The following is a 24,210-nucleotide window of genomic DNA, read 5'->3' on the forward strand; positions in this document are numbered from 1 at the left end:
GATTAATTTGTAAACGGAAGCATAAATCACTTTCATATAGCGAACCACAAAAGAAGCAACATTTCAACAGCTAAAACTTAATAAAAAATCTTATTTATTTATGTATTTATCTATTTATAAGTTTCAACAGTTCATACAACATTTCATACATTTAAACCATTATTAAAAAAAAAAAAATTCATATATAAATTAATATATATATATATATATATATATATATATATATATATATATATATATATATATATATATATATATATATATATATATATATATACAATTATTCACACATAATTATATTGTTTATTCAGTTCATAGCATATGGTCATTAGGTGGAGTTTTGACATCTCCTTCTAACTGCCTGCCAAAAAAATCAGACTGAATTTTTTTATTTTTATTATTATTATTATTAGCATGTTGGAAAAGAGCTAATGTTACATACCTCTTGAGGCTGCATATGCAGATGTTTAAAAGCTGGATATGTGCCTAGTACAGAATGTGCAAGAGCAAAACTACAAAACAGGGCAATTTCAGAAAATTGTCATCTGATGGTAACATTCACAGCGGCGTACAGGCTGATTATGCAGACTTTTTTGAGACTGTATCCCTGACTTCTGTCTTTTCTCCTGCATTTAATCCTTGTTGTGACTATGATTGTTACTTTAATAATTCAGGCTCAATAGAAATATATATACAGCTGTGTTCAAAATTATTCAACCCCCTAGAGACTGCAGTACTTTACAAATACAAGCTTTTCTTAAGATCCAGGATAACATAAAAAATTGTATCTATGACAGTTCACTGGCATATTAAAAGTGATATTGTCAATATATAATGTAATACTTTTGAGTTATAAGATTTTTTAATAATACTGCTATGTCATAATTATTCAACATTGCTGTTTTTAAATCACTTATTTACATGGTGGGGAATAAAACAGTCTCAAAACACAATTAAGCTTTTAGAAACTCTATTAAAAACAAATGTCAACAGAGATCTCACAAAAGCTAAAGAGAATAAATATCGTAGTACTTTAGAAAGCCTAAGGCTATATGAAGATTTCCAAGACATTGAAAGTTCCTAGAGACACAGCTCTCAGCCTTATTCCTTAGCTTAAAGTGTGTTTTACCAGAAAATCTTTGAGGTTGTGGAAGAAAAAGCACAATATCATAAAATGTTTAATCAGAGCAACTGAGAAAATCTGCAATGTTAAGCTAAAGACTTGCAAGATGACCCGATGAAAGGAGGAAAACAATTTCAAAGCAGTGTGTGAGAAGCTCACTAGACAAGTATTGCCTTTATGTTGAGGCATCTTGTAGAATACCACTCTTGATCAAGAAGAACAAAGGACAACTTGAACTTGATAAAATACATTTGTGTAGACTTGTGGAGCTCTGGAGGAATGTTTTATGGAGTGATGTGACCAAACTGGAACTTTTTGGACCCATGGATCAGCGGTATGTCTGCTGCAAAAAAGGCAAAGCTCATAAGCAGAAGAACACCATCTCCATCCTCAAACTTGGAGGTGGATTAGTCCTGTTATGGGGTTTCTTTACTGTAGAAAGAAGTGTAAATCATGACTGTATGAAGGACATCATGGATTCTTTAGAGTGTCAGGCCATTATGACAAGAATTGTGATGCCTTTGGTGCAAAGACTGAAGCTGATGATCAATGGACTTTCCTGCAGGCCAGTCATACCAAAGTACACATCCAAATCTACTACTTCTTGGTTCAGGGATCAGTCACAGAATGTACTTGAGTGACCTGTTCAGTCTCCAGGCTTAATTCTCATTTCAAATATCTGGTTGAATTTGAAGAAAGCAGTGGCAATGTGAAAACCAAAGATTATCAGTGATCTGAAAGCTTTTTCAGGTGTGGAATGCGCCAAAACTGTAGTAGAGAGGTGACAGAAGCTTCTAAACACTTACAGACAGCGTTTATTGGAGATTTTAAAGAATAAACGATTCTGCACAAAGGAGTTGAATAATTTTGAACATGAATGTTTAGAGCCAATTTAAATTTTATCATGATTCATCAATGTTCCATTCTCAGAATCACTCAAAAGTGTATTAACAAACTTTCTCTAATACTTTACTGATCCCTTTGTTAAATTGATTTCTTAAAATGTTATCCTCCACAGCAAATTGTCTTGCAAGTCAAGAATAATTTTGAACACAACTGTATATATAGCTAAGAAGAGCTGTAAAATCGTTGTTTTGACACTCAGTTTAGGGTTTATGATGCTTTCTTGGCAAAAAAATGTAAAAGAGACATTCACTTCCATTGTAACAGCCTCATGTAACCCAGACTTTTGCTTTTCCCAATAATTTTCTAAATATAATCAAGATAATATATACTATGCCACAAGTGCTGGAAACTGACCTTAACACGTACCAAAACCAGAAAATTAATTGAAACAAAGAACCACTGAACACTTATTGTGTGCAATGTTTACACTCAATTTGAAGTGCTGTAGGTTTGGACAGGATTCAACCCGTGGCTCATTTCCCATTAACAAACTCCTTCAAGCTCAATATGTCATACATCAACTCATAACCCTTCTGAGTTCATAATTAATTTGATGCAGATTGGGCGTGTTGATCAAAGAACCAGTCTCCAGATGAGAAACAAGCCTGTGAGGTGAGATCACCCCTCTTGGCTCCACAGTCCTTAATGTCACTCTATATCTCAGTATCAAATCATGGGTAAAAAAAAAAAAAATTGGTTCACTGTCATAGTACTGTCATATCAAATCAAATCAGTTCCAGCTGCTACGTTTACACAGGAAATTGAGTCATGGTGGCCTTATATTGTCCAGGTCATTTTTCACCATAAAACATTCATAAAAAGAGGAAACAGGACTATGATTCATCAGGGTCAATGATACAAATCACCAATAATAATAATAATAGTAATAGTTGGTACAGTAAAAAAAAAAAAAAAAAACACACACACACACACACACACACACACAAAAAAAGATTTGTTCACTTGCTCCATTCCAAAATATAGTGAACATTCAAAAAGGTAGACATCTTATTTATGTCACAATCCAAATAAAATAATTTGAAATAATAACACTGTGCAATACGATTCCAGAGACAAGCAAAACATGACACAATCGATCAAATATCCCAGCCAATCAGAAGAGTGGGTGGGCGTACTCTCTCTGCAAACATGCTGCACTTGGACAAGAGCATAATTGATTAAACAATTTAACAAATTTAAACAAATTAAACAATTATTAAAAACACACTGAGTGAGAGAATCTTTGTCATAGAACAGATTTTTTGCTCATATTCAAACATTTAAGCATTCTTGTTTCCTTTAATTTATTTCCTGTATCTTTCAATGTGGTAAAATGATATTTTAAGTCACATTAGAACCTTTTAACATGAAACGAAGCATCTAATCAGTACCTGAGATTATCTTAGTCTTAGTTTGTATGATGTTGTTCCAGCCAAGACATCCCAGAATTAGAAACTATTTTCACGTATCTCATGTTTAAAACTGTCTAACATTGTCTTTTATTCATGCTTTGGGGATGGTTCGGACAATCTAGCAACACATGATGTACTGTACAGCATTTGTATAAGGCTTTGTGATATCAGTGGATATCAGTGGATTTTTTTTTTTGTCCACAAAACTTCGCCAATATTTTGAAAATGTTCCTGAACATTTAGAAGTCACCTGTCTATGTAGGCAGAAAAGCACTTTTGTTTTTTTGCTGCAGTTCAGCTGTGTTCCCAGTTCCCACCTTTCACTTGAATCACATTATCCTTTGTAATGGTAGAGTTAATCCATCAGCAATGCTTTTCCACACTACCCTCAGTACACATTTATGGTTGAATGAGAGGCAGGTGCTATTCGGGATTTTAGTCTTATCAGCCCCAGATAAACTGGGAGAGAGAAAAACACAGTGCTCAACACTCAATCAAAGTCTGACTGAACAAGCTCAGTAAAATGCTGCCATGGCCAGACATCATAACAGTCTTTTTAGTCAAAAAAATTTAATTGTGCAGTCTCAAATGTTCTGGCTTCTCAGATTTTTCTGTATTTACAAAGTGTATCCAAGTCACATCTTTCCTATCACTTATCATTCTTTTCTCACACTGTGAGCTTAGTTACAGTATATGACAAACATCACTTTTTGAAAACAGAAACTATTAATACAACACATATTTTTAGTCATCATTGTTCAAAACTCACATAACAGACTTTCTACCTGGAACACTAAAGGTGAATTTTTAAAGATATCTTGGCCCCTGTTTTATTACAATGAAAATAAATGAGGTACTTGGACTGAGGACAATGAATCAGTTCAGTGATTCGGTTCTCGAGTGACTCACTGATCGGGTTGTAAAACAATCTTCCATAATTGGAATGGAATATTGTCAGCGAATAAGGACTTGGAATATAGAACATGAGTCATAGAGAATAATTTTATTATATTCATGATGCTTTATGGTGATTTGGTGTGCTTTTTGAAGCTTGACGACCTCATTCACAAAGAACAAACACCACATTATTCAAAATGTATTTTCTGTTTCATGCAAGAAAGTTTGGAATGACATGAGGCTGAGTAAATGACAGTTTATTTTTCAATACACTATTCCTTTAAAGACAGACACATCTTAAGCATACAGCACAGCTGGCAAAAAAAAAATCCCATCTGAGCACATCCGAGTCCAAAGTTCAACTGTTGGTTATCTGCTGTATTTCAAAGACTGATGCTGTAACTCAAGAACGAAGATAAATGTGTTATAAAACAGGTGCCACTAAGCTTTCTCTATATAGCTCCCAGGACTGTGATGTTTATGGCCATTTACAGCCCTGTTTCTGGATGGAAAATGGATTGTAATATGAAGGGTGACCTGTATTTATTTTCATTTTCTTTTTAAATATTGTCCTAATATTAATATACATGTTTTCTGGTTGAAATTCTGAGTCAAGCTGTTACCATAAGTTGTTTAATACAGTTGATGTGAATAGATTGTGTAGTGTACTATTCCAGTAAGCATATAATCAGATGACAATCAAACAAACCCCTTTGTCCCCCAATTGTCTGAGAGAGTGAGAAAGAGTTTGACCCATGTTAATGTGGCCGTGTCTGTTAGCAGTAACATAAATAAACGTGGGAGCTACGTGCCAGGCAGCACAAAGAGAAGTGGATATTTGGCCAGATGGCATTTAAGGGCTCATTGGTCCTTTCATCACAGACTTGGACTGTTTATGCATGCATGTTTGTGTTTGAAAACCTGTGCACTGAAAGACTGAAGAGATTGTTTCCTTAAATCAGAATATCTTCAGCACACTTTAAAGCACTGAGATTGAATAAGGTTACGACAGATTGGGTCTTCGTCACTGCTTGTTGCTGATTAGGCCTGTTGACAGACTGAACTTCAACCCCAGTGTTACGAAATCATAGGACACATGGTTTCCCCGCTGATTGTCTCATCAATTAAAGATGATTAAAGTTTTCGCTGTGAAATCAAGTCTGACAAGATAACGGAATTGCTTTGAAACAGTCCATTTCTACGGGTTGCAGAGGTGTAAATGTATTTATTGGTTTGAAATTAACAGTCTCTCTGTTTTGTGGCATGTATTTTAGTGTATCATCTTTCTGGCCCCTGGCAGTTGCTCCTTCCATTTCATAGTGATGTAGTCCTTTTTGGTTACGTCTCATCTGCGCTGTTAGCCGAGTGAACTAAAATGGCCATAAATGCATCAGATAGTGCAGTGGTTCCCAAAGTAGGGGTCGCGACCCCACGGTGGGTCGCGGGAACCCGGCGCAGGGGTCGCGAGATGATTTCGATATAGGCTTTATATATTTTTGTTTCAATTAATTTAACTCTTTCGCATCGCACGTACGATCACACCGGTGTGATCAGTCTAGGCTAGTCCCTGGAGTGTAACTGTTACGACCACACCGGTCAGTGCATGACGTGAAATTCAAATGTGCTCTCGCGAGTTGGCTGGCGCTGAGCCAGAGACAAGTGCGCTCAGAGCTGTCATCACAACTTTTCAGTGTTTTCAACCACATAATGTTTATTTTAGGTTTCAGACATATAAGTACTAGAAAAAACAATACATTTAGAGTTTGTAAAATACACACTGATGTCAAAGGAAGAGGCAATAATAATCTTTTTCATTATAATTAGACACATTTTATTCATATCAGATACACATTGTGTAAGTAACTTTAAAGTTTACTCCATTATTCTCCCAGTTCACCAGCCACTTACTTTTATGTATTTCGGGAGAAGTGGATGAATTCACGTGTTGTAAATCCAACAGATCTGATTCTCTGAACTGCGTCTGCGGCACAAACTAAGATGGCGGCGCCCATCGCGCATACAGCTCAACTAACGCGATCGTTATAAAGGTGTTTAAACAACAAAACACTTCCACTTGCATATATTTGACAATCGGAATATCAGCTATTTCATGCCATATCTAACAAATTTGTTAATATTTTGAATAAAAAAGGAAAAATGACAAAAGCAGATCATTCATTCAGCTCTGTTGTTGCTGCGGTATGTCACGTGACAAGCAATGACGCGTCACCATGGAAAGCATAAAGTGACACATCTAGCGGATTAGCATGAGTGTGTGTGTGTGTGTGTGTGTGTGTGTGTGTGTGTGTGTGTGTGTGTGTGTGTGTGTGTGTGTGTGTGTGTGTGTGCGCGCGCGCGCACGCGTGTGAGCAGCTCAGACTTACTCGACTGGTTCCTGATGGCAGAATAATGAACGAGTTCAACCCAACATAGCTGCACAGTTACTTTCCGAGAGAGAACAGGTGGATATCGACCAGCTCATGCAGACACTGATTTTGCACGCAGAACAATAAATATATAACTTCGTGTGCTTTGAGACTGGGCATAAAATCGATTTGTTGTACATTTCAAGCGACGAGTGGTGTTTTTTTTTTTTTTTGGGGGGGGGGGGTCGCGGGGCAGCAACTCATTTATCATGGGGTCGCGGGCTAAAAAGTTTGGGAACCCCTGAGATAGTGAATGAAATAACCTTTTATACTAGTCCATTATTTTAGCCGGTGTCATCCTGAAACTTATAGGAAATACAATAATCTAAAAGTTAGTTTTAGTCATCCTTAAAGTAATGTGCATTTGTATAATATGGTGCCTTTTGTGATCCAATCAGCCTTCAAGTGTTGAAAAGCTGTGGGTTTTAGTTAATCTGATTATATTGATATATTTTTTAAAGGGGGGGTGAAATGCTCGTTTTCACTCAATATCCTGTTAATCTTGAGTACCTATAGAGTAGTACTGCATCCTTCATAACTCCAAAAAGTCTTTGGTTTTATTATATTCATAAGAGAAAGATAGTCTGTAACGATTTTTCCCGGAAAAACACGACCGGCTGGAGGCGTGACGTGTGGGCGGAGCTAAAGAATCACGAGCGCCAGTAGGCTTTTGCGTTGAGAGCATGTGGAAGCTGTGACATTACCGTGAGGGAAAAACCATCATCCAAAACAAACCATGGCTTACAGTCAGATTCAGCCGTTTATTTATGATCCAGAATCAGATCCCGAGGCTGAAACTGAACGAGAGCAGCAGCAGCAATGACTCGCTCTGAACGGGGCTCGAACCCGGGTCTCCGGCATGGGAGGGGACGCACTAACAAGGAGGCAGAGATATTTTAAGCAGTTTTACTCAACGCCTGCGGTTCCAACACACGATCGTGACCCTTTTTCGTTGGGATTGCATCATCCTTAAGAAATAAACAATATGCAAATCCGTCGTCAAACTGGGCCTTGTTTGTAAAACAAGCATCTTCGAAATGCAGGGAACAAACAAAAACACTAGCACAACTCCGTTGATGCTCTGTAAAAATAAACTCCATCCACTGGTCCCTTGATGCTGTTTTTTTTTTTTTGGTAATCTGTGCGGGGTTGTCTTTTTTCCTGGCAACCAAAAACACACTTCTTTTGTGACATTTCACGACGCTCTCGCTCTGATCAGTGAAGTCTGTTGTGCTCTCAGTGCTATGCTATATGGGAGCGCGCGCTCTTCCGGCAGAAGTGCCCTTAGGACCCATATAAGGAAATTCCGCTACATCTAAAGTCACACAGAGCCATATACTCGAAAAAAACTTTCCGAAACTTGTGACAAACCGGAAGGAGTATTTTGGGAACAAAAATACTCCTTCAAATGTACAACTTAATTTTTGAAACTTTGTCCATGTTTAGCATGGGAATCCAACTCTTTAACAGTGTAAAAAATTATGCATGAAATAGCATTTCACCCCCCCTTTAAACAATTTGCGTTCTGCAATTGTCATTTTCAATATCTTTAAGTAGAAACATTTTATATATGTAAATAACCGTGAAATCTATTATACTTTTACATAAAATATTTCATAGCACAAAAAGTGTATTTTGAATATGTAAATAGGTATACAGGAACTGTATCCAAGATATATAAAAAAAAAAAAAAAAACATGGACAACCTTCAAGTCAAGTCAAGTGTACTTTCTATAGTGTACACTTCAAAACAGGAAATAGCATAAGCAATTATGAAAACTGAGCTATGAAGCTATACCGATTGTGTTGTAAAGAAACTCTGAAAGACAATAGTGTCATTATTTAGCTCAAGTCAGTTCAATAACGGTGTGAAGGTAATCAATCAGCTCCAGTACAGGTAGTTCTACAATAGGCAGCAATGTTGTTATCCTGCTTGAGTTAGTTAAATGTTGCTTCAGGTCAGTTCAAAACCAGTGCCGATGTTGCCATCGTCAAGCTTAATTCAGTTTAAGATTTGTTCTCAATTGATGGTGTCAGTAAATGCGGTCATATCAATAAAGTTAAGTGTCAGAAGGCAACAGTGGCAAGGAACTCAAACTCCATCAGGTGACAGAAATGGAGAAAGAAAAGTCTTGGGAGAAACCAGGCTCAGTCGGGCCTAATTGAATTGCGCCTAATCAGTTCTCCTCTGGGCTAATATTGATCGAGGTATGTCTCACCAGCGTTAAAGGGTTAGTTCACCCAAAAATGAAAATTAAGCCATAAATTACTCACCCAGTAATTTAACCCATTTTCTTCTCTCAGACAAATCCAGTTGGAGTTATTTAAAATATTGTCTTTGATCTTTCAAGTGGTTTGATGTTACTCGGCGGGTGTTGCACTGCATCAGCACATGAGAAGTTTAATAAAAAGCGCAACTATTTAAAAAAAAGTATCTCTCATGACTCCGGGGAGTGAACAAAGGCCTCCAGCAGTGAATCGATGTGTTTTTGTAAGAAAAATATCCATATTCAAAATGTAATAATCACTTTAATCTAGCTTGCGCTCAAAGTTGTAAACAAAGCAGATCCGAGGAAATTACGTGTGAGGTCAGTTTTGAACATACTCAGAAGTGACGCAAGCAGAAATGCAACTAAAGTAAGGAAAATTTGTTTCCTTTGCTCCTGGTAACAAATGTTGGTTTTCACGAGACTCACTTGGTGCATGTGCAATGCTGACCTCATACATTATTCTCCTGGAACTGTTTCCATTTTACAACCATGAGAGCGAGATTAAAATGATTATTACATTTTGAATATGGATATTTTTCGTACAAAAACGCATAGATTCACTACAGAAGGCATTTGTTCACCCCCGGAGCCGTGTGTGACACTTTTTTTTTTTTTCTATGGATTACCTTTTTATTAAAATTTTCTTGAAATGATGCAGTGCAACACCCACTGAGTGGCATCAAACAGCTTGAAAGATCAAAGACAATTTTTAAAATAACTCTGACTGTATTCGTATGAAAGAAGAAAGTCATATACACCTAGAATGACTTCAAGGTGAGTAATTTATGGCTTAATTTTCATTTTTAGGTGAACTAACCCCATGGGCGTTGATTTCGTCTAACAGTTGGCAGATAATAAACATAAAATTTCTCAAGACACAAATAGTCACAAATAGTCCAGCTAAGATTGTACTTGTAAGGATATGTATACACAAAGGAAAGCCTTACTACTATTAGTGCAGCAGAGAGACCATGTCAAATTAGACAACGTCAAGCTGTTACAGTCGCACCGTGACAACTCTCGGTTCCGTTGACATTACTATCTGTCACAGTGTTACCAAGTCCACGGTTTTCCTGTGAAATTGGTCTTCTTTTTCACTGTTGCCACAGGCTGCTTTTCATGTCTGGGCTGCGGGTTGAACTGACCCCAATAATGTGTATTTTAGCCCCTGAAATTCAGGCCATTTTTACTGGGGGACCCCTCTCGAAAGTGGTTAGTTTGGGCAAGTTTTGAGTAGCAATTGGGTGGGCTTAGTTGTGAACACTTGTCAACCCTTTCCGTCAAGCAGGAAACTTTAGTATTACTAACATAGCGGATTCATCGAAAAATAAATTGGCATCATGTAATAATCACTTCATCTGATGTTTAAGTGAATAAAATAGCCGACAGCCTTACTTGAGTTAGTAACAGCAGTACTACACACACACAGCGGTGAACACATACACACACCGTGAACACACACCCAGAGAAGTGGGCAGACATTTATGCTGCGGCACCCGGGAAGCAGTTGGGGGTTCAGTGCCTTGCTCAAGGGCACCTCAGTTGTATTTTTGCCGGCCCGAGACTCGAACCCACAACCCTACGGTAAGGAGTCAAACTATCTGTCAAACAACTTCCCCGCTTAAGTGGGAAAATATGAGATGTACCCTGTCCAGCAGGTAGGAAAAACATAGAGCTGTCTTTGACTTTGAAGTAAAAAAAGTTGAAACTACTGATTCTGTTAAGAAGTTCTTTATTCTTATGTTCTCTTAAATGTCAACAACATTGTATGCATTTAGTCTTAAAGACTAAAGTATATGTAAAGTCAAACAAAACATGAGCTCATTCATGTAATCAATTTTTCCGCCATTTTATTCCAGATGTTACCTCTCTTTGGAGGCTTCTTTAAATATTTAGTTTAAATATAACTTTATTTATAATAGAAACGCTCAAATATTTAGTTGATTTATTGTAAATAGGATATAACTTACAAATCAGATATATGAAATGCAAATGAAAAGATATTTTGTGCTTTCATTCTAAATGTCTTTTCCACCCGATAACTTCCAGTCTTTCACAGGCAATTTATTCTTCAAGCATGTTTATTATAAAACAAGAGCACTGCAGCTACTGTACGTGTCATATGTTCCATATGGAACACACTTATTTGACACAGGGAGCACTGGATTCCTGACCGGAGGTCTTCGGGGGATCTGCAGTCCAACAATCAAGCCTCATCTGTGGGAGAGGGACTGGAAAAAGCTCTCTGGACGCTAAGAGGAGCGTCAGGCTGGAGTACTTACATAGTGAAATCAGTGGATGACGCCACTGCTACTATCACCCTGTAAATGTCAAAAAGACATTCGTAGCCTCGGGTTATCGGCCAGAGTATTTTAAGCAAACAAGGTTTTGTGGCACAGATGTGTCATGGATTATGTCAAAAAAAAAAAAACACGCAAGATTGGTGCACATCCTTTCAAGAAACCAAAGATGAGCCTCGTTAACTAATTTAGGGCCTGGTGGCGAAGATTTCTGAGACAAAACAGAGGAAGAGAGTAAAGCTGAATAAAGATTTGACATGGGTTGGGTGCATCCCTAGTGCTTAAAATTATGGTTTAAAGGCAGATTGAATGAATTAATGTGTTGTTGTTTTTTACATAAATATTTACCTCAGCTGATACTGCTAGTAATTTAGGTGAGCCATGAGAGAACTTGCCACGACTCCAACCTTGTCATGATTTAGATTGCTAGTGTTTGTTTCTGCACCATAAGTGTTTGTGTAAATAGAGACAGGCACCAACAAAGAAAGTTTAACATTACGCTCTTTTGAAAGGGCATCATTCCAAGAAATGTTGCTGTAATGTAGAAACTGTCATTAAATCAATTTCATCCATTTAACTTTAATCCATTTAAACTTGTTATTTATACTACATTTTTACGAGATTTCAGTTTCAACCCAATTTTAACCCAATCAGTTCTACTATTTTAAGACGCTTTTAAAAGTGCAACGAACCACTTAACTGCTAAGAATGCTTTGTTGTGCCACCTTTTATGACATATTCCATTCACTTGAGAGCTATCTTACAGTGTCTATGTGATTACGCTTCAGTCTTTCAGGATGTAAATGAAATTAAACAGCAAGACAACAGTGACGCTTAGTGGTTAAGCAGGAAAATGCAGCCTTTCGGTCCAGAGATTCTAGATTACCTAACCCAAACACAGCAGTAAATCTTGAAGACTGTTTAAATGTTTGTCCTTGCCTACAAAAAAGCATCTGGTTTATTAAGGCCATGTTGATAAAGCATGTCATTGCTTTGAATGGCCTACTTCTCTGCTCCAATGAAACCAAGCAATCAGCTAGTGACCAATAGCGATTAAATTTTATATCAAGGTCAATATGTCAAAATTTGACGGCTAATTTTTTTTTAATAGGCCAAAGTAGCCTTGATATTTCCAACCAAAGATTAATGGTCATTATTGTGGTGTTTGACAGCCTTGTTATAAAATAATAAAGAAGAAACCACATTTGCCTTGAGCTTGCCCTTTTACAAATTTACAGAGAAGCTTTCAGCATGCAGAACGAACACAGAAAGCATGACAGCCAGACAGTGGCCTCAAAACTGACTATTATCAGTGATTAATTACATCAAATACTTTGACATAACCTTGGTAACTGATCTAATCGATTACCATCTGACGTACTTATTGTAATGTAGGTTAATGGCACAAAGAGCAACAGAGCAAAAGATTTTTCTTTTTTACAGTCTTATCACTAACAAGTTATCAGATGACAATATTTATTTGTTCCTTTCGGCCATCATTGCCAGACGGGATTGATAGCCTAAATAAAAATAAATAAATGTATTTTACAAATGTGCACTATAAAATTTTAGTTGTAATACAGTTATCTATATAGAGGGCAGAGGTATAAGTAAACAACTCCATTACTGCTGGTCAAATATTACTCCGTTACAAGGGAAAGTTGTAAAGACAGATTTTACTTAAATAAAAGTACAGAAGTTCTCCTTATTATTGAATGATTGAATTGTTTGGGGAAACACAATTATGATTATTATTGTTGAAGGGGTTCATGTTCAGATTAAGGATGTTTAAGGAATTAAACTTAAGAGTCAGCTTATTTTACCACTGACCCCCTGGACAGCTAGTTCCTTGGCCACAGATTTTCACTGATATTGTAAAGTGGCACAGTTGTTTTGTGATCACAGAGCATGACCTTCCATAACAGATCCAAATTTTAGATCTTTTTCCAAAAACTGCACATAATTGCATAAAATTTTCAGCTTCAGTTGTAGCCATTTAGATTTTTACATCAGGTTTCACTCCGCAGTGGAATCACCCTCTGCTGCAACTCCTTCAAGATCCCCTTGTTGAATGCATCTTTTAACTCTAAATCAGGTTCAGGAAGTTCATAATAAATGTCCAGCCTCAATCTCAACATTTCACCTTTTTTTATATCTCTAACAATTGAAAAAAGTGACACTTTATAAAGGTGCCTCTTATGACATCTTTCTAACTGGTCAAAAGGAGCAGTCACCAACACTAACTGCATCTCAAATGAGGCAATATATATATATATATATATATATATATATATATATATATATATATATATATATATATATATAATTTTTTTTTTTTTTTTTAGTTTCACTTTTTGCCTTTCTCTCCATCATCATCTAGTACACCATCCCACCTTACATGGATAATTCTCCCAATAATATCTATCTTTCCTTCAACACATACCAATATTTCACACAAAATGCCTTTCATTCTCCTCTGGAGAGTCAAAAAAAATATATATTTATTTTTTTCAAATCTTAATTTAGTACAGTTTTGTATTTGCAAGCTACTTAATAACTTTAATGTACTACCTCACAAAAACAAATATTAGTATTTCCGTGAAAGAGGGAGATAAAAGGCATGATGTCAGTCTCTTTTATTAAATAAACAGTGAAAATAACACTGTACCATCAGGAAATGTACTGTTATGAGTCAGTAGTTTCTGCCTACACATCTCCCCAATGGTTAATTTGTAACATCAACTTTTTCCCTCTGCCCAAAGCAGTCCAAAATTTTAAAAGTAGAGCGATTCCTCCTTTAAAGCCTATAGTCATGTTCAAGGTTTGAGATGGCTGAAAGGTATTTCTTTCTTAATGTGATGGTTCTTATCTGGGAATTATAGTTTACAACTTGCTTTCCTGAAACCTCAGCCAATATAAACACTGCAGTTCTAGTTTCTGGATACACCCCTCTCCAATGCTGAGCAAGGAGACCTCTAAGGAACATTTTGTAGTGCTTCAGGTCAAATACGACATTTATTATCACTGTTAAATGCATATTATACGCATTAACATAATCCACTGTATGCTTCTAATGCTGCAGCTTTTTATATTCAGCAATTTAAAAAACTAAGGATCACTTTACAGTATATCAACTCATCAAAAACAGTAAATCCACCAATACAGCAATATTGATGTATCGTTATGATGTATTATTCTGTCTGTTAGTGTCATTTTATATTGTCTTAATAAGACATTTTTGGCCTCCCTTGTGTTGAGCTAAGCTCATAAAAATTATAATAAAAAAATGTATGAACTGTATGCATTCTATTTTACTATGAACAATCTGTGAAAGTAGTCCATTAAAACTTAAGACAGATAAAAGCAGAACTACATTGTTGGCCATTCAGAACAAAGTGGAGATATTTCATCAGCAAACTTTCCAGACTCTTCAAGGTTACTGTATTGGGCTTCATAAAACTGATGGCTTTTAGACCCGAGTTGGGACATTAACATTATTTACAGTTTCTTTTGCCGTGTCTGCCCATCTGTTTGCAGTTGTTCGGTGTTCAGAGCTGACAGAGCCAATGGGGCACATGATGCATTGTTACCATCTGAAGGGCAACTTCCAATCCATCTTCCTCTACCAACCCACCTGAGAGACCACCCTGATGGAGGGAATGGCACTGGACTTCTTTGTTTGTTTGTTTAGCCAGTAGTGAGTGTACATTATATTTTAATCAATTTCTAACAAATTTTAAAATCCACTTGCTCGAATGTATCCTGTTCATACAGGGGTTTTACATATTAATGCATATATGATAAACACATATATAAATGGATCTTTAACAAAAACTTGCTTTAGTTATTTTTTTCTAGTAATGCATAAGAATGCAAGGAGGGAGAAAGCGAAAATGTTGTGTTTACGTTAAAGATGTTTGTTTTTTATAATGAAAAAATTGAAATACTGAAAATTATACAGCCTGCTGGAAATTAAATTTGAGTTTTAGACTTTGTCTTGTTAAGGCTAATTGCACCCAATGAAATATTTAAACCCTGTTTGAATAATTGAGAATTTTTACTAATAAAAAGTAAAATAATTTACCTCAACTTGATTTTTATTTGCATGTCACAAATGGCATTCTCATTGCTGAAACTTAAAAAAGAAAAGAAAAGAAAGAAAATGAAAACTTATTAAATAAATAAATATTACAATATTTTACTATGTCTAGAATGTTTGTGTTTTTATGTTTTAAACGGTATAATTATTTTTATATAGAATGTTCATTCCATACAACTGCAAGTCTGGGTCTGGGGCATGCAAACAAAATGTAGGCCTATACATTTAGACAAAAAGTTAGAAATTAATTTAAAAAAATAATGTGATCATCATATAACAAAATAAAGAAAAAAAGAAATAAATTACACTAGACTGGCGAAGCTGAAAAAACTGTAAGCCTACTAATTAAGTTTAACTTTTTAAAACAAGTGAAGCCGCGGATAAGTTGAAAGAGTATCGTTGTGATATTACTTAGAACTTGTACGTTTTCTTATTTACTTGGGGAAGCAACATGAGGTAGAAATGAAATGAGTTGTCAACTCGCCTCAACTCTCCACTGTGTAGCCCACCGAAGTCTGCCACTAGATGTCATTCTCCGCTGTCCTTTAATGTGAAGCGAGGTGTTTTTCTCCTCCTCCAAACCTGCATTGAAGCCGTGTTCCAATGAAAGCAGGTGGAATCCCCACTTTCGACCAATAGCGCTCTGCCCTCGCTACAATCCTTTCGAAAAGGATGTGTGGACTCAGTTATGGCGCTGGCGTGAAGTTGTTGGAAACGGACAAGCCCAGGAAGCAGGATTTTGGCACTTCTACACCAAGCCAAAGCTTAGGGCTGCCCGCTTGAATGGAAACAATTGAGCAGACCATTCATACTGGGTCAAACGTACACCTTGGGAAGCCACTTCGGCGACGTTGATTTGAAGAGAGTGATTTCTACAAAAGTTCCGCTGTCAAAGGCGAGCACGCATGAGAAATAAGAATGACCTCGGGCTAAAAAAAACAAACAAACAAAAACAAGGCATGGACCACAAGAGTTAGACTGAGTTCTGACTCCCCTCGAGCTGTTTGTGTTTTAAACTGAGGAGAAAGACGCAAAACAGTCACCATGCCTGCCAAAACAAAGTACAATTTAGTCGATGATGGACAAGATTTGCGGATTCCTTTACATAACGAGGAAGCATTCCAACATGGGATTAATTTCGAAGCAAAGGTAGGCTTCTTTTGAAATAAAGACATGTTGTTCCATAGCATATTTTGTGTACATCCTGCTGCATATCCTGTTTTCAGTCCCAGGAAACAAGTTGTTTTGCCACTATTGTTGCCACTTGTTACATTCCGTATTGTCACTTTAATTGAGCGCGCGAATTCTAATACCACATTTAGTTTCACTAAACCCAACTTGTCGACAGGAATTCTAATACATTTCATCTCGTTGGCTTTGATTTCCAGTATATCGGTAGTCTGGATGTGGCTCGACCCAACAGCCGTGTGGAGATTGTTGCGGCAATGAGGCGGATAAGGGTGAGTTTTTCTGGAACCAGTTTATTTTTACTGTTTCCTAAAGTCGAGTTAGCTTGCAGAGTTTACACATTTAGATGTGTAGAACTGTCTTCTTGGGATTTTATATAGCGCTACGACGTGATTCAGCCTCTTTTCCACACGGGTGGTCTTCATGCCTCGAGCAGCAATCAAAATACAAAAGCAGGACAGATCAATGAGCAAATTGCTTGCAAAATGAAAGTGTGGGGATATTGATAGCCCTGTCAAAGTTGCTTTGATACACATACACGGGTCCTGTAAGTCACGTAGCCTTTGGCAACCACAGCGTAACGTTATGTGGATTTTCAACAGAGAAGTGGGAGTCTTCAGTGTAAAGCACTTTAAGGGCTAGTTTTGGTGCCCACCAATCATGCGTGATGAGAATGCATTGGCTTCCTGTGTGGCTAGACACCCTTGATACAGATATCCTACATGTTTTTCAAAAAATTTTAACGCATTTCCCTGTTGGTAGATGGATAATTTTAAAGTCCTCATATGTAGAAAGCTACTTACCAAATCAAAGGGCTCTTATGTTTGTATCGTCCTAGAGCTTCTGGAAAACAGAATATATTACTTTAAATAAAATACAGCTCATTCTGATTCTATGTTGTGTTTACTGCTCCCTAGTCTACACGGAGTGGTGGATAATCTAAAAGTTCACTTGCACATTTTGTACATTTATCACATTTGAAAGCCCAAAATAGTTTTCCTATTTCAACGAATGACACTAATGTCCTCTGTTGTATGATATATCTCATTCAAATTGTGTTTTATTCTCTTTCCACTTCCACTCCGTCCACACCAAAAGAAATAGTACTGATAACTTTTCATTCCCTACCACTGATGTTATATGAGTCTTAAGTGTGATCTTCAGATCAGCCTGTGGTTGTCAGTTAACTGTATTCATGGCTGCTTCTCAAACATTCACTACTTTATTGCTGGCAGGGAGAGTTGTTTTACCTGCAGATATCTACTTCCTTTTCCTGGCAAATTTTGCATTGTGTGGCTTGGCTGTTGCTATTACAGTGAAACTTATTTCAGGGAAGTGTGATGTAAGAGGTGGTTTGAATGTAACAATTGAAAGGATTTGTTTCCCCCTCCCAACATCCTGGTTTCCAGCATAGCAGCAGACACCAGGTGCAAATGAGCCTGTTAACCTTTTCTGTGTGCTGGACCCCCTGCTATGGTGTGCTGGCTAACGGGCAACCATACATGCTTTTAAAGCAGAGAATCTTTGTGTGTAAAAGCTCAAACACAAAAGTTACACAAAACCAATCGTGCTGTAGCGACTAATCAGTTTTAAGTTAACTTGTTCGAGCTTGTAGAAGCCTCCCCTGCAAAGGACAACATGTATACAAAAACTGAAATTTTTTCACATAAAAAAAGTTAAAATGTTATCTTATATCTAAATGTAATTCAAGTTTCAGTGCTTTCTGTTCTCAGGTATTTCACTTTGCAGGATCATATGATGTGGTATCTGTAAATGAAAGGTGTACCTTTTGTCAGAAATAGTTTCTTTTTAATCTGCCTTTGATCTTAATTGCCATCACCACGATAAAGGAACATGGGATGAGGAGATCCAGTGATTTGTGAATTTATTGGGTTTAACTTAAAGGGATAGTTCACCCCAGAATGTTTATTAAAGAAAAGGGAAAAAAGGGCTTCCTAGGTGTATATGACTTTCTTCTTTCAGACAAGTCCAATCAGAGTTATATTTAAAAGTGTCCTGGCTCTTCCAAGCTGTATAATGGAAGTGAATAGGTGTTATTTTTAAACAGTCCAAAATAAGTCCAATAAAGTGTATCCTTCCATCATAAAAAATGTCCCACATGGCTTCAGGGGTTAATAAAAGCCTCATGAAGCAAATTTCTGCATTTTTGTACTAAAAATATCTTCATTTAAAACGTTATTAATGGTAATTTCTAGCTTCTAACTAGCTTCTAACTGTCATACGTGTGTTCGCATTAGAACGCAGATCCATCGGATCGACCAGGGTGTTTTTTAATGTAACTCAGATTGGATTCTTCTGAAAGAAGAAAGTCATACACCTAGGATGCTTTGAGAGTGAGTAAATCATGGGGACATTTTTGGGTGAACTATACTTTTAAATTGTATAATGTAAAAGTGGAAAGTTGAGTTCCGGTGTCTTAGATATTTTGGTAAATAGTTGCTTTAAACACACACGGACACACACACACCCACAGAAACTCTTGTTTATGCAGGAAGGGGTGATTTAGAGTCCATTGGGGAATTAAAAGCTTGAAGCCTACAATAACTGGCAATTATCACCACACCCAAAGTTTGAAATGTTTATATCCTGTTGTCATGTTTTATTTGGTGCAAAGAAAGTTTGTTATTTTAATCATCTAATTATAGAGATATAAGTGCATATATCCCCTATAACAGCTTCCCTTATGTCCTGAAATGTCTGAACAACAGTTTCGTTTTAAAGTGGTTTATGTAGGCTGCCAAGTTCTTAGTTTGCTAGCTTGGTGTTTTTATTTTATTTGTATTATTTTGGAGCATCACAATAAATTGCTTAAATTCCACTTGAGCGTAAAGCCTTCTTTGAGTTTTTAAGCCTTTGTAGTGTCAAAGATGGAGATTCACTTAAGCAGCAGTAGTGGTTTGTTTTACACCAATGTGAGACAAGTGCCTCCATTGAGGACTAAGTTATAGGCCTACCTGAATGTTTACTTTATCTTCATTGATTTACAAGATACCTTATAGACACCTCGTAAGAAAAAACCTGATCAGGACATTATCTTTGTGGAGATGATTAGCTTTGAGTGGATGTTGCTGTCAGATTTGGAAAGGGGGAATATTTACAGTCTTGCAGTCCTCCCGTAAAAGCTTTCAGACTCATTTGCGTAGCCCAACGCATTTTGCTCTCATTACTATGCATCAGATTTATTGCATCATATATTGTTAGCTTTAAGGTGGCCAAGCCTCCCTCTTTACAAAATTTGGTGACCTAACTTTATTAACCTTAATTAACCGACTGATTAAGAGATGTTATGAACAGTTCTTTTGGCCTGAGATCCTTCCTCCAACATTGTGGAAGTGAAAATGTTTATTCTTATTTATAACTATGAATAGCATTTTTACTTTCAAGGCCTTTTCCTTCATTGATTCAAGCTAAAATTGGATGATCTTGCCCTGTTGTGATTAATTGCTGGTATATCTGGTGGATACCAGTCCCAGCTGAATCCTGTCTGCAAAATGAATTTCCTTATGTTCATATGGCAGCATAATTGTCAGGACATTCCCTGAATCCAAATGTGAAGTCCACAAGACTGTAGTGCCTCATTCCTCTGGCTGTGCACGCTTACCAAAACCATATTCTCTTTAAAATAAAGTTTACATGCAATAATTTTGTGTGTGTGAAGAAGATTTTAATAATCTGAAGAACCTTCCCCTACTAAAATATATATATATATATATATATATATATATATATATATATATATATATATATATTTATATATATTGTGCAATGCATATGTCCCATGGATGTTAAAGGTTTTTAGTGGAACCACCAATGACAATAAAAACTATTTAAAGTTATTAGTTAGAGTTCTAAGGGCAACTTTTGGGACAGGGCCAGTAACTCTGATGTTGTCACAGAATATATGTTTTTTTCTGTTCTCCTTTTAGTTATCTCAGTTGAAGCAGAAAGGTCACGAATAGTGTTCTAATGACCATTATTGATTCTCCCTTTCTGTTCCCTTCCAACAAACTCCTTTTGGAGGGAAAGAGTTTAGTTTAACTGTGACTGCTGGTAAATGTATAACTTTGCTGTTTGAATTTAAATTCATGATAAAACTGAAGCAGTGACATATATTTTCTGTGAATATTTGTGTGTATCCGAGTCCTGCATATGCCACCAGAAGGTACACTTATGTTATTTTGATTAAACATTACAAGGACAACAAACAGGAGCCAACAAAAAAGAAAGAAACACATTCACAGTTGAATCGTTCAAGATCTGTAACATGCATTTAGAAAATAGGGTGAATTTTCAATTCATGCCAACTTTAAAAATGAGTTTTTGTTACAATAGGCAAGTATTTGCCAATTTTCCTTGATGCCAATCAATTAAACTGGATGATATTTTGACTGGCCTCTACAAGATCCAGCCATAAGAGAGGCTGTTGGCCAGGATCCATTCTGTTGACATGCCTCATTTTGTCTCCAAAGGGCCTCTCTGAATTTAGAAAAGCTCTCTGTTCGAAGCTCTCAAGAACTGAACATCATCTGTGTAAAATTGACTAGTGTCAGAACAGCAGAGCCATAGGATACTCGCGCTCTTCCACTTCTTTACAATAGTAACGGAGAACAGTAAATTTACTCATAACTCTCTTGCTTTTTCTTTGGAGTGTCTTTTCTTTGTGACTTGTTAGACTGATTTTGACCCCCATCAACTGTACAGGCAAATTTAATCTTAAAAACATGCTTTTGTTTAGTTTAGTTTTTTAAATACATCCCTTTTTCTGAGAAATTTCATAGTAAAGAATGAATATTCTGGCCTAATGTGATCCTCCTGCAGTCTCCAGTGGCTCAGGTAATTCATTCCTTCTAATTTTATTTTTTTCTTTTCTTTTTTCTGTGAGGGTTAAAAAATAGTCATTATGCATCTCTGAGATAAATCCAGCATCCAGCTCCTTCATGCATATATACATTTTTTTTTTTTTTTTTTATAAATTTTTTATTTTATTTTTTTAGCCAAGGCGAATGTGATTAATAATGTCCTTGATGCTAAGAAATCACTTGATAAATTAAAAAGGTTCAAGAAAACGCCTTCACTTGATGTGGTTTATTCAATTTTAATGGCCCTGGTGCAGCAAATGCTGTAATTCATCAATAAACTGCACATTTATTGATCTTCTAAGTTTTATCCAACCTGAGTTTTTACTTATTTTGTGTAAAAAATCGTTCTTCAACATAAAGTATGCCCTACACTATGAACACGCTTCTTCTGGAGTGTTTCAGTCACTATGAATGTCTTTTGGACTGTGATTTAGTGCTGTGATGCAACTTGCATCGTTCTGTCTTTATAGCTTTCTTCTAGGATTGTGTTTAACCCACTTCATTCCCTAGAGTGATTCATTTTCTTGTCTTGTTTATTTGAATCTTTATAGCTTGTGTACTGTCTTTGGTTTCTGATCAAAGACCCAGGTTGCCTCATCAGGATGACTGAGCTGCAATTTTAAGATGGATTGGGAAAAAATATATATATTTTACCATAATTGTGAGATTTCAGTTTAAAATGAGCATTCTATGGTGCATTTAATGTGTTTTTTGATCTACGAATGCATTTTTTCAAAGCATTGTTAATTTAAATTTCGCAAACCTTTAATTTTTAATGCCATTGTATAATATCCCACTCTTTTATTAATTTCTCTATGGCCTATACAAGATGTTCTTAAGTCACCCACTGGTTTAAATAACTGAAAGTACACTCTCAACATCAGTCTGTCAAGCATTACAACAAGATAATCAAGTGTTATTTAATGATAAATCTTTAGTAATTAGAATTAAAGCTTGATAACCATGTTTGAATGCATCTTAGTAATTTTAACTGAGCATTTTAACTGGACTGGTGGTGGTGCTTTTTTGTTCATTCAGTGTTTCTGTAAAGAAAATTGGGGGTGGGGGGATACAAATACTTATAAGATAATAATGATACAAATTCTACTAATAGGAAAAATATAAATCACACTAAGGATTAATGAGCTAGTGGAATATTCATGAATATTATTTAGGTTGTGTGCGTTCACTTGAATTGATTTGCTGAAATCAGTACAAGGATGATAATAGGTGAGCACCAGCCAATGAGATTGCCGTTTGCGCAATAATTCCACCTTCTACAGGAAAACCCGGCCATTTTTAAAAGCAGAAGAATTCCAAAGGAACGCCGCTAATTTGACAGGAAAATACAACAAAGAATATCGTTACATGTAGCCCGTCAATTATCTCTCTCTCTCTGCGTGTGTGAGACGGCTAGTTATTCGCCTTTACAGTAGAGTTTGCAGTACGTCAAATAATACAGGTTCACTGCACATCTATTGAGAAGAACTGAAAAATAGCACAGATCACTTGATGGAGAGTGAAACTCTGAATCGCTCAGTTAGTGTGTTCGGTGAGTGAAAATATATCTTTGCCAAACTTATACTTACCCTCCAACTCACACACTGGCGAGTAAAATCTGAGAATGTATTATTCCATAGGCTAATATTAGACATAATTTAGTTACCCAGAGTGAAGATTTAGTAACATATGCGATCGATTTACTCGCAATGTAGAGGGTTGCATTTGTAAAAGGCAAATTAATTGCATTACTTCATTTAATAGATGTAAATTCATTAAACAATAAATTTACCAAATATGTCTGTGGATTTTTGTGTTCATTGTTATCATTACACATTATTCTGAATTTGCTCAAAGTATGTTTCAGCCCAATAATTACCTACAAGCCGGACTTTCCCCTCCATTTATTGCATTTCTCACTATCTTCTTGGCTGCCTGATATTTTTATTCATGTGCTGATTTTATATGAGGAGATTGTAGCTTTTGTATAATGTGCAATTGATTTGATGGCTGTTCATCAACTGAATAACGATGCATATTATGGTTAACAGGCAATTGTGTAGTTATGCAGTGCTGGGACTGACATGTGGTTTAAGCTAGAGTAGAGTTATGGAGTGGAATTCAATTTGCTGGATTTAATCCAGCTGGGTAAATGTGCTTTTTGCCTAATTTCACCTTGAAAGGGCCAGCCAAGATCTATTGTAGTACTAAATTCAAATCTCTTATGATCAAACCACCAGCAGTTGAATGCTTTGATGCATCTACTCATATTGTTTTCCAAGTCATCAAAAACAAGAATAATGCACATACATATAGGCATAATGTGGTGACAAAAACAATCATGACAATTTAAATTATTATTCAGAGTAGATAAATTGCACTGTTTGGTTTATTAAAAATAATAAAATTGTATCATTCATAGGTTTATTTATATATATATATATATATATATATATATATATATATATATATATATATATATATATATATATATATATATATATATATATATATATATAACGATGCATATATGTATATACTGTATATATGTGTGCACTATACAGAAGCTTAGATCCACATTTGATTTAAGATATCATAACTTGTTATAAATACTTTGAAGCATTTAACTATATATTAATTGGTTTGATTTTTTTTATTTGCTTCATTCAGTTTAAGTTGTCTGAGCCTACATTACATTAAAGGCATAGC

At 36.0% G+C, this 24,210-nt stretch overlaps 1 protein-coding gene across 2 annotated transcripts in view; it reads left to right on the plus strand.

The window, feature by feature from the left end:
* The first annotated feature begins 15,720 nt into the window (after positions 1-15,720).
* LOC113050488 (carboxyl-terminal PDZ ligand of neuronal nitric oxide synthase protein-like) overlaps positions 15,721-24,210 on the plus strand; it is a 96,738-nt gene continuing 88,248 nt past the window's right edge. Inside the window, exons 1-2 of one of the 2 annotated variants that reach the window (XM_026213479.1) lie at positions 15,721-16,582; positions 16,822-16,893. In XM_026213479.1, coding sequence (XP_026069264.1) covers positions 16,478-16,582; positions 16,822-16,893 — 177 coding nt within the window. In that variant the 5' untranslated portion in view covers positions 15,721-16,477. The remainder of the gene's footprint in view (positions 16,583-16,821; positions 16,894-24,210) is intronic. The other variant, XM_026213478.1, reaches the window with a different exon arrangement.

The sequence above is a fragment of the Carassius auratus genome, chromosome 31 (assembly GCF_003368295.1).
Source record: "Carassius auratus strain Wakin chromosome 31, ASM336829v1, whole genome shotgun sequence".
In the NCBI taxonomy this organism is placed as follows: domain Eukaryota; kingdom Metazoa; phylum Chordata; class Actinopteri; order Cypriniformes; family Cyprinidae; genus Carassius; species Carassius auratus.